This window comes from Pyrus communis, chromosome 11, assembly GCF_963583255.1.
Source record: "Pyrus communis chromosome 11, drPyrComm1.1, whole genome shotgun sequence".
Classification (NCBI taxonomy): Eukaryota; Viridiplantae; Streptophyta; class Magnoliopsida; order Rosales; family Rosaceae; genus Pyrus; species Pyrus communis.
Genome location: NC_084813.1, coordinates 25,128,827 through 25,144,334, shown reverse-complemented (window position 1 = coordinate 25,144,334; position 15,508 = coordinate 25,128,827). Strand labels below are relative to the sequence as shown.

The 15,508-nt window shown below is 38.3% G+C and overlaps 3 protein-coding genes across 4 annotated transcripts; 1 reads left to right on the top strand and 2 right to left on the bottom strand.

Moving 5' to 3' along the window:
* The first annotated feature begins 1,647 nt into the window (after positions 1 to 1,647).
* On the top strand, positions 1,648 to 4,240 carry LOC137708789 (carbonic anhydrase 2-like). The gene is made up of 7 exons (XM_068447940.1): positions 1,648 to 1,838; positions 2,499 to 2,710; positions 2,835 to 3,000; positions 3,145 to 3,198; positions 3,325 to 3,413; positions 3,719 to 3,827; positions 3,909 to 4,240. The coding sequence occupies exons 1-7, from the start codon at positions 1,659 to 1,661 to the stop codon at positions 4,071 to 4,073; spliced, it is 975 nt and encodes a 324-aa protein (XP_068304041.1). The 5' UTR covers positions 1,648 to 1,658; the 3' UTR covers positions 4,074 to 4,240.
* Positions 4,241 to 4,978: 738 nt separating this feature from the next.
* Positions 4,979 to 8,599, bottom strand: LOC137707437 (protease Do-like 1, chloroplastic). Its single transcript, XM_068446303.1, has 8 exons — positions 8,000 to 8,599; positions 7,613 to 7,735; positions 6,731 to 6,902; positions 6,341 to 6,378; positions 6,033 to 6,231; positions 5,780 to 5,932; positions 5,534 to 5,668; positions 4,979 to 5,390 (listed from the first exon to the last, which is right to left on the bottom strand). The coding sequence occupies exons 1-8, from the start codon at positions 8,449 to 8,451 to the stop codon at positions 5,313 to 5,315; spliced, it is 1,350 nt and encodes a 449-aa protein (XP_068302404.1). The 5' UTR covers positions 8,452 to 8,599; the 3' UTR covers positions 4,979 to 5,312.
* Positions 8,600 to 9,836: 1,237 nt separating this feature from the next.
* Positions 9,837 to 13,721, bottom strand: LOC137708595 (uncharacterized). Of its 2 annotated transcripts, none has more exons than XM_068447709.1 (14): positions 13,518 to 13,721; positions 13,111 to 13,255; positions 12,954 to 13,021; positions 12,781 to 12,834; positions 12,582 to 12,665; positions 12,406 to 12,491; positions 11,964 to 12,044; positions 11,564 to 11,694; positions 11,315 to 11,356; positions 11,124 to 11,200; positions 10,919 to 11,054; positions 10,757 to 10,838; positions 10,404 to 10,476; positions 9,837 to 10,251 (listed from the first exon to the last, which is right to left on the bottom strand). In XM_068447709.1, the coding sequence occupies exons 1-14, from the start codon at positions 13,604 to 13,606 to the stop codon at positions 10,083 to 10,085; spliced, it is 1,317 nt and encodes a 438-aa protein (XP_068303810.1). In that variant the 5' UTR covers positions 13,607 to 13,721; the 3' UTR covers positions 9,837 to 10,082. The 2 variants fall into 2 exon arrangements, with proteins under 2 accessions (XP_068303810.1, XP_068303811.1); XM_068447710.1 differs by having other exon boundaries at positions 13,111 to 13,271; positions 13,518 to 13,623.
* Between the last annotated feature and the right edge of the window lie 1,787 nt (positions 13,722 to 15,508).

The window sequence follows — 15,508 nt, the reverse complement described above, 5'->3', positions numbered from 1 at the left end:
TAAGGATAGGAGTAGGACCTTATCTATGTAATCCATCACCGATCATGTTGTCCACCATTATATCCATTTCAACCAAAGATATTAGAGATGCCCAGCACCAGAAGCTAGCTAGCATGTCTTCTTCAATCCTTTCAATTTTATTTTTGTTCTTTTGGTTTTCACACTTTGGCTTTGTGGTATATATCCTCAGTTAGATTACAACTTTATCTACACTGTCATCCTAAACCCTGAACCATAAACCCCGAAAAGCTGAAAGTATACGGGGAGTATTATATGTACATGGCTTTCGACAATGTACATATATGCCACAAGTCTTTTTAGAATACAACAATCTATGACATACGTTACATACATAATGGTAAAAACTTTCTAAACTTTTAAAGAGAAAGATGAACCTATCACATCTAATATAGTTTAAAAAACTAATTCAAGATAGGGAGATGTGGTTCCCCGTTATAAACATATTTGATATATTTCATGTGACTCAGTTAGAATTTAGAAGCCAATAATTAATCTTCAAATGTAATTCGGGAGACCCTACGATTGGGATGGTGGGTTTCTTTAAATTGTACGTCTTTTCCTTGTTCATAAGTCACCAAAGTATGTAGCTATAGGAAGGAGATTAACTACCATGGGGTGATTCAGTAATTGAGGCAAATTTCATGGTGTATTTCACATGGCTGGTCTTAGCTAAGTCCAATTCCTGGCGCTGGTGAATTAAACAATGATGACAAAGGAGGCTAAACTACCTCTATGAGTCTTCCCGGCCCCCGATAGGGTAGGTTGTCGTGACTTCGCCACTATCTGGTCCCCTTTTTTTTTTAGGAGATTATGAAATAAATTTATAATGTATGTAGCTCACAATTGCATTAGTATACAAGAACGGGATGCATCTAACTCATCTCAACTGAATTATACATACAATATTACGATCGACTACTACATGCAATTGGGATATCATACTAACTTGATCATCACTCACACTCAAAACAATCGAGACACGACGAAGTGGGGCACTAAGGATTAAAATGTATCATGTGCCCCCAGACCCCCGCCACTATACTCCTACTCATGACAACACGAATGGCGTGGTGGCAGGTGGCAATCAAGTAAGTTTATTAGTGTATTCAAAATACTGTCACGTGTTACTATTTTACTTGTTCCGCTCGAATTTTAACATGTGGATTGAAAAAGTCCAATCAACGAGAGATGAAACATATCAACTCTGCCTTTCATTCATATTATATAATACGGTAAATAATAGCACTATATGATGATGCTTCGAGGGATACACACAAAAATTTCGTGGCAAACAGGCAATGCAAAAAGTAGCTATTTAGGAAGATGATGGAGGTAAAAAAATAAATTTAGCAGTACTTTTGTGAGTGATAAGGGCAGATAGATGATAGAGATGCATGGTGGCCATGCACTTAATGTAAATGGTCAGTAGTAGTGAAAGGAGATAGAGAGATTGGGTTCATCTCCAACGTCCAAACCTCATCCATGAAGATTAGAAGCTCTCGTTGACTTAGATTTCCCTATCACATTTTTCAGAAGAGGCACTGGGTGGTGTGGTGTGGGGGTGGATATATCATATTCATATAGTTGTGGGATGGTGAGGTGTATAAAGCAAGGCAGTTCCAGAGTTGTTGCCCATCATGTCTTCAGCTTCGTTAGTTAAGAGCTTTAACCTCACCTCCTCCACCCTCTCTCCCGCTACCAGCAGGAAACCTAGTTGTATTTCTGCCAGAATCAGCACTTCTTCTTCTCCTTGTAGATCTCCTCCCCCTAACCTCATCCAAAACAAGCCTGTTACCTCCGTTCCTGCTATCACTCGGGTACTCTTATCTCTCTCTCTCTCTCTCTCTCTCTCTCTCTCTCTCTAGATCCTTCAACTCATCATGTGTACATTACTTTCAAGTAGTGTATATGACAATGTGACTGGCGACTACCTAGCAACCTGCAAGTAATATCCAACGATACAACCACTAATATGCCTTTTACCTATCCCATTCTGCGCCACTGAATGCTCGTAATTATTGTCAGTTTTTCTTGTAGTGGCAGCCGCTTTATGTGAGAATAATATGTATTGCCATTGTTTGGAACTTTATTTATCTCTTCAACAGTATTTATGTCTGATAGCTCTTTGGTTCACGTGGTAAAACTTCTAAAGTATAGAACGATAATTAATTGGTAGATGGAACTCTACCGGTGTACAATACCAGCCTCGAACACGTTTGATTATACATATACACATCATCATCTATCATTAATCAGTGTTCTTATCACTCAACTAATCCTCTTCTTATCGGGATGACGTGGACGCTTTTCATTGATTCAACATCCTTAAAAAATGACATGTGTATGGTTTGAACCAAAATGAATGAAAAGGAAAATTACACATGTATGGTACTAATTTTCCCTAATAAATATTTAGGTGAGATAAAAGGGTATAAATTAATGTTAAGATATTATTTGCGTGTGTGAAAAATAAGTAGAAGGAAGAAATGGCAAAGGAGTACGAAGAGGCCATTGCATCTCTCCAGAAACTTCTCAGTGAGAAGGAGGAGCTGAGGGCTGAAGCGGCTGCGAAAGTGGAGCAGGTTACAGCCCAGCTGGCGACGGCCGAGGCCAACGGCGCCACCAAGCCTTATGATGCCGCCGAGAGGCTCAAGAGCGGCTACATTCACTTCAAGAAAGAGAAATACGAGTATGCTCTCTTTTCTTGTTAAATATTAAATAGAGGATTAAACGAGATTCGCTTTCAACTGACTTCATATATATGAAGTTGCATGCAGACAAATTAATAACCATTTTCTTCCTTAATTTAACAGCAAGAATCCGGCTCTTTACGGTGAACTTGCCAAAGGACAATGGCCCAAGTTTATGCTGTTTGCATGCTCGGATTCTCGAGTCTGTCCATCACATGTTCTGGATATGCAGCCAGGAGAGGCTTTTGTTGTCCGCACAGTTGCTAACTTGGTCCCACCCTATGATAAGGTTTACACATGTCCTCGTCCTTTTCTCTCTTTTGTCACAAGAAAAGGTGGCTTCCCCTTTGTGTGTCCCTATACATACATACATACATACATATATATATATATATATATATATGTTTTAATTTAGTTTTGTCTGTGTTAATAGACTAAATACGCTGGAACTGGGGCGGCCGTTGAGTATGCTGTCTTGCATCTCAAGGTAATTAATTAATCTATGCATTTTGGTTTAATTTCTTGGTTTTGTAATAATTAATCATATTTAGCTAAATGCTTTTTTCATTACTAATATTAATTAATCTTTTGTATGTAATATATGTATGTTTAGGTTTCATACATAGTGGTGATTGGGCATAGCGCCTGTGGAGGAATCAAGGCACTCTTGTCTATTCCGGAAGATGGATCTACCCTTGGCACGTAAGCAAACAAGCCATTCTTTATCAGCTTAGGGTTGTTTGGAATTGTTCTTAACTTGTTAGAAGTGCTTAATTTCTGAAGAACCACATGTTAGTTGCTCCAGAAAGCGCTTTTACAAGCCAGAAACACCTTTAACATTTGCTGTCAAACGTACTCATAGCTGTTTTTGGTTGTTAGAAAGTTTACTTTCTAGCTCTTTCAGAAGCAACCCCAAACAAAAACACTTAATTATTTTCTTAATTATCAAATGATGGGAAATTAACATATAAACATGTGGATGCTGGATCGATGCATGGATGATGCAGTGACTTCATAGAAGACTGGATTGGTATCGCATCGCCAGCAGGGAAGAAGGTGAAGGCAGATCATGGTGCCGATGCTCCTTTCGCTGATCTATGCGGCCACTGTGAAAAAGTAAGTACGGATATAAGAATCCATGTACTTAATTACTAGTTAGCGCCGTATTAATTTACTAACTGACTGAAACGAGTGCAGGAGGCGGTGAATGTATCGATCGGAAACCTGCTGAGCTATCCGTTTGTGAGAGAGGGTTTGCTGAAGAAAACCCTAGCAATCAAGGGAGGATACTATGACTTTGTCAACGGACGTTTTGAGCTCTGGGATGTTGATTTCAGCCTCAACCCCACCTTCTCCGTATGATCGTAATCACATTCCCATGCAACTCAATTGCTTCCTGTTTGTAATTTCCTTCTTAATTTCATCTGCAGCGTCGTCTGCAAATGTAATCGTATAATTTCCTTGAGATTGTAATTACATCGTTTGCGAAAAAATAATAAACGGAGATCCACGTTGGCTCCTTCGTTCATCATTTCACATGCAAAATTTATTTAATTTTCCGGTTTGAATTTTGTTTACGTTGAGAGTACTGCAATTTTGTTGTTTGTTGTTTGTTTTAGCCACGGTGACTACCGTACTGCACAGGAAGCTGTAGGGCATATGGGAGGAGACATTTTTTAGGGTGCCGAAAACATGGTTGGGTACACAATATTATAATACAATTGGTATACTGAGCTGTGTTTCCGGCATACTGAAAAATATGAGAGAGACAAGTGATGAATCATATTAATTAATTACACATATGACGATAACTCGGACCGGGTTTAATTATATTTAGAAGTTTATAACATTCCAGGTGTATTCAATTAGAATTAGAATTTAAAGAATTTGGAAAAGTTGAGGAATTAGAGGGAATTAGAGAGATTTTGTAGTGTATTTTAAGCATCCACAAATCTCACCTCTTCCTATGAGATTTTAAGGGAATTGAATCAAAATTTTACATAAAATCTCTACAAATTAGTTAAGCTCTATAAAAATTCATGAATTTATAAATTCATTAAAATCTCTCAAATCCCCAATTAAATACAGCTCTCTTAGTGAGCGATCTGTAAAACTGAAAAATAGGCTGAAACCCCTCCGTAAGGCTCCACTCTCCCTAAACATTTTGTTACAACAAAAAAATGCAATAGTGATAAACAAGAAATCGAAATATTGGAATTACCCATCGGCTCTTTTGCAGTTGAGGACATATTTGGGCCGTATCCAACTATTAAATAAGCCTGACCCATTTTATGTCCATGCTTTCAGTACAAAACCTGGAATTTTATGCTTTTAGTGCAACCCGTATCCGACAATATATAAACCCAACCCATACACACATACAAGCATAGTTGTAGCGTTCAGTTCTGCATCATAAGCATGGAAGATTCAACTGCCATACATCAAAGGATCAATTGTTAACTGAAACAGTTTATGTACAAGACCCTTCCATAAGACTATCAATACACAAACAATGGCGATATGTCCTGTTTTTTCGGTTTACTGAGAATTCATCAGATCAAAGGCGATCCGTCCCCATACTAACTGGTCATGTCTCATGTCTCATGTCTCGTCGGCTTTTGGTTCAAGTACAACAGGGATTTTCTCCTTATGATCACCCCGCAACACCTCCACAATCACCTGAGTCCAAAAGATTACATTATAATGTTGAAATGCAAAAAAAGGCCGAAGGGAGAAAAGTGCGTTTGTGCTAGAATGGTTCCAGATTTTTAGAGGCTAGTTGGAAATTAAAAGGGACAGTGTGATATGATAAACGAACATACCTTATCGCCCACTTTACACTGATCGAGAATTCTATACAAGTCGCTGCCATTGCTGATCTTTTTTCCGTTCACAGATGTTATAATGTCACCCAATATGAGTCTACCGTATGTGTCACGCTTGGTTGGTAGCAGTCCCTGCAAAATGGAGGTTCATCAGCTCCCCTTTAGTCATTTTATCTAACAAAAACAAAATTATTTCTGTCGTACATGAAACTTCGAATAGAAAAACAGGAAAGGAGAGAATACCGCTTTGCCTGCTGGACCGTTAGCTGGTGCGTCTAAGACGAGCACTCCACTAACCCCCAACTGTTCAACAGATTGATCAGGTGCAAACTTAATCCCTAAAATAGGTCTAGTGACCTTCCCAAATTTGACCAATTGGTCAACAATGCCACTTACCTGAACAGGTAAAAAATTAAAATGTAAGTCAGAAGTTTTATCTCAAAGCATGTTAATGAAGGAATGTCAAAAGAAGGAACTTCACATGATATCTACTCACCGTGTCAACTGGAATTGAAAATCCAACACCAGATGATGCACCAGATGGAGAATATATAGCTGTGTTTATCCCGATAAGCCTTCCTGTACTATCTAGAAGTGGCCCCCCACTGTTACCAGGATTAATGGCAGCATCTGTCTGTATAACGTCTTGAATTGGACGGCCAGTAGCAGCAGAACTAATTTCTCTACGAAGCCCACTATTACAGAAAGAATGCATCAGCAAAAGAGTGTAGAATGAGAAGGAACCGAAAACAGACCACTGCTGGCAATCCAAACATGTCAAGATAGAGTTCATGGAATTTGTACCTGATAACGCCAGTGGTAAGAGTATGGTCAAGCCCAAACTGCAAAGTTATATAAAAAGGAAATCAAATTGTCAGTTAGTTCAACCATTTGCTTAAAGCCATAGCGAAACCCTTCACAGAATATAGTGAGTGAAGGATCGTGCAATTATAAGCCCTGTTACAAGGAGGAGATGTTCCTTCATAACCAAAACCCAAAGATCATTAAATGTTCTTAAGCTTATTCAGCCTCCGTTTGATAGTAAGCACAATCATGTTGGTATGTGTAAAATACTGCACTTAACTTATTATCTACCAATAATTGAACTAAATGAGTATCAAGTATCTTAGTTGTATTTGAAAGAAAAAGATAAGCATAGTGCAGAAGAGAGGTTGAAAGTAAAGTAATACTTACAGGATTACCGATAGCAAACACTTTCTGACCAACAAGCAAGTCTGCAGATTGACCAATCGGTATGGGCCTTAGTTTCTCTTTGGGGGCATCAACACGTAGAACAGCAACATCCTTGTCTTGGTCAAATCCAACAACTTTTGCATCATAAGTAGACTGATCAGCAAGTGTGACCCTGTAAAAAATGTAACAGTGGTGTAGAATACAATCACAAACCATGAGAAGTGCCACTGTCAAAGAATCGAAAATGAATCAAACCAAAATATATTTTGAAACGACCAAATGACGTCAAACAAAAAATTAGCTGAATTTGTTACCAAAGGGTGTCCCATGCACGACCAGAGAAAAAGCAAGTATAATGAAGAATGGCCTTTAAGAAGAGTGAGGTGATGAAGGCGCTAAATATGGAGAAACAAATCTATTAAACAGACATACAGTGGACTCAATTCCATTGGTGGCAGAAGTGTTTCCAACATATACGAAGGATTCAGAACCCAATGAACTAAAAAGAGTCTCAAAGCTTCAAATGCAAATGCAATCCATTTACATCTTATAATCCCGGACTCTCCAAACTCCATAAGTCTAATGACATAATGCTTATGTTATGGGCAATCATGGATGCAACCCATATCGGTAAATAAGCTGCAAACTTCAGCAAAATTACAACGAGCTTATCATAACCGAAGTAGGTCAAAATGAATAGAGAACTCATAAATATTTAACGTGCTTTGGTTAGCAATACGTTTGATGCTTAGGCAAAGCAGAACCATATTAAAGAATCACACTTTTCTCGTACCACAACCAAGTTACAATGTCCAAACCAAACTTCAATGCAACAAAAAAGTTGATGCATTTCAACAAAGAACGACTCAAAAACCAACTAACCTGAGATCGGAAGCACCACGAATCACGTGGTAATTGGTGACAATGTGGCCGTCTGCATCCCACACGAAGCCTGACCCAGACCCCTGCGGTACCTCAAACACGTCCAGAGTAAACGCATCCTGCCTAAAACCCACAAACACCAATCACTCCAAAATCACAATCCAACCACAACCCAAAAATCACAAACAAAACAGATATCGAAAGTGCAGACATGGCGGCTACAGCGAATGTGCTCTCCATGCACACGAGTTCGAATCCCGCTTTTGGCAGTTTAGATTGATTTAAAGTAGGATATAGCTTGTACATAAAAATTAATAGAAGTTGAAAATACTCCAAAAATGGCCCAATTTTTCAACAAAATCCAAAATGTTCAAACTTCAAAAGTACCTGGCTGCAAGATTGGTGATGTAAACAACAGAGGGAGTGTTCTCCTGAAAGAGCTGAACCGTAGCGAGCTCATCGGACTGCAGCTTCCTCGGCGGAGTGACTACGAAAGCCGATGCCGGATCCACATCGGCGATGAACAGGGAAAACGACAGAGCCGCGGAAGCGCAAACAATGAGGAGAGATTCGACGACCGATGAGAACGGGTTCTTGGTGGCAAGCAGAAGCTTGTGGAGGCACGGCGGGCAGGAGGACTTGTGCGGCGGGATCAGAGACCGCTTCTGGGTTTTGTGGTGGAGGAGGGAGAGGATGGGGGAGGGGGAGGCTGAGGCGGCGGGTTTGTGGCGGGAGAAGGATTTGGAGAGCGGGAAAGGAAGGAACTTTCTGCATGGGGAGCGAGAAAGTGGAGAAAAAGAGTGGAAGTTTGTGGAAATCAGTGAAGAAGAAGCAGCCATCTGGTTTGTTTTTTTTTTTTTTTTTGGAAAGCTGCCTGAAGGGATTGTCCGGTTCGATTCCGGTGATATTTATATCCAAGCAAAAATTATATAACGAACATTGTGGATTAATGTAGATTGTCCTGTAGCGAGAGAGTTTGTTGCGGCTTGGGACCCTCTCAATGCAAGTCTAAGCCCGTTTACGAGAATAATTTATATGAAACGAATTTAGCATGATTGTAATAATACATTATTATTTGTAAAATTTATTTTATGTATTTAACGGTAAATTTACTTTATGCAAGTTATTTTTTTGTTTAGGTGCTTTTAGAGAGTTGAAAATTGTTTCTGATAATAAAAAATACTTTCAATTATCGTTGTTAAAAAAATTTAAATATTTTAGGACTAGTTGGGAAGTGCTTCTAAAATGAATGAAAGCGTTTTTTATGAAATTGTTTTTGGGTTCCGAAAGCACTTGAAGTGATTTTTCAGGATTTACTTGCATTTTTACTAAAAATTGATTCCAAAAACACTTTCATAAAAAAAGTGATTTCAATTATTTAAAAGTATTTTCAAACGAATTCTTAAATTTTAGAAGTGTTTTATGGAAACACTGGTAAAAAGCACTTGGACTATTTGTAAATTCTTATTTGTAAACAAAACACTTCTAATAAAAATGTACTTTGTTTATATATAACAATATTAAAAAAAATAAAAGTTAAATTAGGGAATAAAATAAGTCATTTAGGTCTCAAACTCGTAATCAATATATTAGCTTGTTTACAAATGTAAACACTGGATAAGAAAAGCCGTCATTTAAGTATCGAACTCGTAATCAATAAAATCAATGTGTTTATAAACTTAAACATTGGAGCTTGGGTAATAAAAAAATATCCTCATCGACACGTGCAGAGAGGCAATTTTATGTTGTATTATATTATTTAAACGTTAAAACTGCCGGCCAAGATGAAACCACAATCCTATGCACAAAGACTTTGTATTGAGTTTGTTTCCAAAAGACAAAAATTACAACCTGATTTGTCAATTCAGTAACAATCATCTTGTCCTCGACCATTTCTCCACATTAATATATTCCAAGGTTCAAATCATTTTCCTAACAAACCTTCTTCAAGCTTCACATCCTTTTCTTAACAAACTACTAGGAAGTTTAAAATCCGATACAATCCAAATCGATCGCCCTAATTACTGCGAATTTCGATGACTTCATCGGATTAGATTGAATCTCGAATTCAAAATCCAATATGATAACATATCATAGGGATCTGACGTGAAAACAGAGTGCCGGCTGTCAATTACCTTACGCTCTCCCCTATCCTTTATTTGGGCTTGGACGGGGAGCGTAAGATAAACTTAAAACATATGATTGGTGTAAACACGAAACGCAGTTATGGAACTAAAAACAATTGATTAGATTAGTCTCCTAGGAGTCCCCAAAAAAAGGCAGCATGCATATTCACAAGACGCATGAATCCAACCTCCTATTTTATGTAACCCCCCAAAGACAACAAAACGTAAAGCCGCCTAGTCTTCGAAAAAGGAAGACGAGCTTCAACTTGAAACTCGACGCTTTTGAATGCTCATCTGAGCATTGATCAGTTTTTGAAAGGGAAAAAGGTCAGAAAGATGAGGAGTTACAAGATTTTTCCCAGGGGTCTTAGTTCCTTTGGAATGCCGTCGAAATTTCCAGCATTTATATCTGACTGTAGCATCGGTCTTTTTCCAACTTTCCAAACAATGCCTTCGGCCAGGTGCTCCTTATTCGGTGTCAACATGACGAAATTTGGATCAGCTCTTTGATAACTGCAAAACGGTTAAAACGATGCATTCTGCATGAGACGAGTTCATATATCTTCAGGAAGAAATGATCATTGACCATGTATACATGCATTAGAATATGAGACCACATCTAACTATGGAAAACAAAAAGAAAAGGCAGAAACAAATGAATGAACCTGGCTTGTCTAAGATTCTCCACACGAAGGCCAAAACCGTAACCTGTCTCACCAACAACGTGATTTCTCGTAGCTGCAGAACACAAACGTATCGGTTTATTGTACTCATCCAATATTTCGACACACAAATTTAAATGCAAAGCAAGATTTAACAAAATCAAAGCAATACTACGCCATTCAGGTCGAAATCCAAGACAACAGAAAGAAATACAGGTTTAATGGTCCTTCATATTTCAAAGGGATCTAGTTACACATGTAGCATGTGTTTTGTTGAGCCATTTAGTTAAGTTAATAATTAGGTCATCACATTTAAAGTCTGATGCGTCTCATGAAAATCTACCAATTCGAGATACCTGAAACGCTGAATGTGAAAGAAGGTTTCCACCAGGACTTAAATGCCAATGCTATCGACGAGCTGAGAGGGCCCACCTTTCCCTGCATGGATAAAGAATAAGTGTTTCATGAACTTGATATGATCCAATATTGCAAGTACAAGGTTGCATCAAATACGCTACCTTCAGCATGAAGTTCTTATTGGCTTGCCAAGATGCAGCTACTTGAAAGGTGGAATCTGGGACATTAGGTCCATTGGTTGATTTAGGTACATCGCTTGATTCTGGTACATCGCTTGATGATTTGATATCATCAACCCTAAAATAGCATCACAATATAATCAATTCTCACCAAATTTGTTGCATATTACAACATTTAATTATTTACCTTGTCTGCAATTCAAAGCCGAAATCGATATAATTCGTAATTCCAACTACTTCATTTTCTTCAAGGGGGTTTTTCACCTGTTCAGTGAAAGCAGTTCAAAGCTAATTAGTACAGTATATGTTAATTCAAATATAAAAACTAATTTAAAGGATATTTTCTGTAGCAAATAACAAACCGGGGATGGACAATACCCGTCTTTGGACCACCACGTGTTGATAAAATGAGGCGATGAACTGCAGTACAAAAATTAATGTTTGAGATCCACAACGAGTAGTATAACATGCTCTCAAGTATCCAGCATTGGAAAAAACCATGCATAGATAAACTAATTTACTTCAAGATTTGGAGGTGCTAGAAAAACTATTGAATGTCGGATAAAACACTCGAGACATGGAATCGATTAAACTTCACAAAAGTTACTAAAACAAAATGAAAGAAACCTGAGAACTTCTTGATAGCTCGAGACCAAAATTGAATGATGGACTCAAAGGGCTGCTTGATCCCACTCCGTAACCGATTGCAGCACTCCAATTCTTTAAATTTTTGTAGTTGTGAGTATCTTTACTCCCATCTAGAAAGAATTAACAAATGAGATAATCATTTGAAATAAAATTGTAATAAGATACTAATCTAAATTTATCGACAACAGCTCATACCAATGTACACAAGAACTACAAACTAGAAAGTAATAGGGAAATTGGTTCTTTTAAGTATCTTGTACTATAGATATGGTGACATTCTTGAGTGAAACTTTTCTACTTCATGGAGAAAACGTATACCCAATTCTGAAAACCCACATTCAGTCCAGTAATGTTAAGGTAAGGCATCTAAGTGACTTACATTCCGGCTCATACTGCACCCCAGCTGTTAGTCTTCCCATCTTGCTCACCAACCATGCCCTTCTTGGACAATCATCTTTCACTGCATAAATGGATAACTACATTAGATAATGTTTTCAATGCCCCCTGTAAGTTCAGGTAGAAATTATGACGCCAAAGTTCTCTTCCCTTCTAATATTCAGATCATGCAAAAGTGCAATCTTACATTATAAAAATAGCCATTCCCAAAAATTTACAGATAAGCCAAACATGAGTTTATCCAGCAACATTTCAAATTTTTCCCAGTTTATATTGGAGGAGTTGATAACTTACGAGATAAGTTTACTAGCTGCGCCATGATACAGATAAAAGTAAATTGAATGTTCAGAACCAAAATATAGGTATCAGTTATGTATGTGTCATAAGCAAGAGTACTCCAAGAACTGAAAATTGAGGTTACATACAGGAGAAGGGCATGGCAGTAGCGCCAATTGACAAGTTTGACGAGCCATATCTTAACCCCATAACACCAATGTCTTCAGAAGTTATTCTACAAGAGTAACGAGCTCTGTCAACATTACACATTTCATGTGTATGTGCACCCAACTATTTCTACTAGGAGGTTTTCCATGCGACGCACCTTTTTTTCAGCAACATTGGGAAAATTCCAAATGCTCCCAATCCATATCTAGGGTAGTAACCACAGGCCCTCATCTGCAAAACCCTGAAGTGACGCAAAATATGGGAATATGCAAATATATAGTCATGTTTTTGAACAAGAAAAACCGAAAAAATCATAAGTAAAAAACAACTCTTTTAATTCAGAAAGATGTCCTTACGGATCAGCATTTGACACGAAGAGGTCCATGAATGTGTGAGGATCATCAACATCACTGCCAAATCAAACAATATGAAGATACTGTTTTCGATACCACATTTACGTCCAAGATATTGCCCATAAAATGCAATTCATGCACAAATACAATGGGAATCTGAATCTACTTCCAAGTACCTTTGCCAGCGGAAAAATGCATTTCCAATTATATTCTCCTCGGGTTTGTGATCGAGCGGTCCTGCAACCTAAACACATTAAGGAAACAAAAATAGCGAAAATATTTCCCTTGGCATCAAACCATCAACTTTCTAAAAATCATCATCATGAAGGATACAGTTGCAATCAAATCGACGTGAGGGTCGTCGATGGGCTTCAGCATGATCATTGTGCTGAAATGCCGAGCTTGTTCAAAGTAATCGTCAAACAGACATTTCAAAGCAAGCTTCCCAAACAACAAGTCATACGACGACTCCAACATCCTGCATCAAAATTATTCTAAAAATTCAAACAAAAAAAATTAAAAAAATAATCACTAAAATAATCAAATAAACACATTCAACGACGATTTAATTGCTGCAGATAATCAAACGCCGGCCAATTTTAGCAAGGAGATTGGCACTCCGCTCACAGTAAGCAGTGACGACCTCAAACTTTCAAGAATTCACAAAAACAAAAACAAAAAATCGAATGAAAAATAAAGAGACGTGGAGAGGATCGTAGGGGGCGGAGTTAGGGAAAAACCTGGTGCGGGCGGCGAGAGGAGGGTAGTCGAAGAGCGGCGGAACGAGCACCATCGGCGGCGGTGGCTCCTTGTCCAGAAAGTTTCCCATCTCTGCCTCCTCCGGTTGCTGGCGACGGCACAATGCAAGGGTTTCCGAGTACGGAATTGAAATTATGGATGAAGAAGAAGACGAAAAATCTCGACGAGACTGTTGTTTGCTTGTGATTTTGGTTTAATTTGTGAGAAGCGAAAGTTAAGGAACCGCCTGAAAAAATAATAAGAAATTATAAAACCGCGCCCGCGTATGTCTGCGCTCGGGACTGCTGAGGCCTAGGCCCAAATGTCGATGACCGTTTCAACGCTCCTGATTACGTGGCAGGTCCAGGTGGCACCGTGGACGCTCAAGTGGGCCAGTTTCATGAAAGCCCAATACTAAGTTTCTCTCCATTTTTTGGGGGTCTAATGAAAGCCTTAAGGCCCAAACTAAATAAAACAAAACAAAACAACTCATATTGGAAAGTGAGTTTTGAAGACCTTTTTAACTTCTTACTCTGTTTAATCATGATTATTGATTTCGTTTGATTTATTGAATTCGATACCCATAAATAAAGAAGGGTATGTAAAAAGCTAAAAAGTGTGTGTGAAAAGTCACTTTTCCAAACCACAACAAGTGACTTAGTGGTAAGGGTGCGGATAACAATTCTCCAATAAACAAGAGATGTGGGAGGTGCCGGGTTCAATGCTCCAAGCTGGTGAGTCTACTTGACCCCGGCCACTGGCAGAGTGAAATTTCTCATAGCCTTTTTCGGATCCAGAATGGGTAGATAACCATGACTTACCATCAGTTGTCCCCCTTTAAAAAAACAATCACTTTCCCAAATACAACGTATCAATATGGAATATAAAAGGTTTATCACTAAGTGAAGGCAGCTGTATGAATCCAAAATACCAGTGCACTCAACTTTATGTCAAGTCTTACGCTAGCATTTTAGTTATGGATATATGCTAATATATTGAAATAATGTAATTTCAATCATTTTGTAACGAAACAAAACTGTGGCCTAATCGCATGCTGTTCCATTTCCATTCAATTGTTCTTGTCCCTATCGAATTTTCTGGTGCAAACGCCTGCTTTCTTTGTTCGGCTTCCAGAGTTCAAAGAGGCACATGTGGAGTCTGGTGGACTCTAGAGATGTCTCGCCCGGAAAGTCATTTTCCGAACATGCTTAGGTCTTGAACCCACTTATGAAATGATAATTTTCTCATATTAGGATTACGTGGCAGGTCCAGGTGGCACCTTGGACGCTCAAGTGGGCCAGTTACTTGACAGCCCAATGCTCACTTTCTCTCCATTATTTGGGGTCTAATGAAGGCCTTAAGGCCCAAACTAAATAAAACAAAACAAAACTCATAATGGAAAGTGAGTTTTGCATATCTTTTTAACTTCTTACACACTTCTGTGTTAATCATGAATGTTGACTTCGTTTGATTTATTGAATTCGATAGCCATAAATAAAGAAGGGTATGTGAGAAGCTAAAATGTGTGTGTGAAAAGTCACTTTCCCAAACCACAGCAATGGCCTAATGGTAAGGGTGGACTGTGATTCTCTAATAAACAATAAATGTGGGATGTTTCGGGTTTGATGCTTCGAGCTGGCGAGTCTGCTTGATCTTGGTCACTGGCAGAGTGAAATTCTCCATAGCCTCTCTGGGCTCAAAAAAAGTGGATAACTGTGACTTGCCACCAATTGTCCTTTTAAAAAAATAAATAAAAGATAAAATCACTTTCCCAAATATGACATATCAATCTATAGTAGAAAAGCTTTATCACTAAGTGAAATCGCCTGTATGAATAAAAAATAGCAGTGCGTTCGATTTTACGTTAGGTCTTGCACTAGCATTTTAGTTATGGATATATGCTAATATATTGAAATAATGTAATTTCAATCATTTTGTAACGAAACAAGACTGGCCTAATCGCATGCTGTTCCATTTCCATTCAATTGTTCTT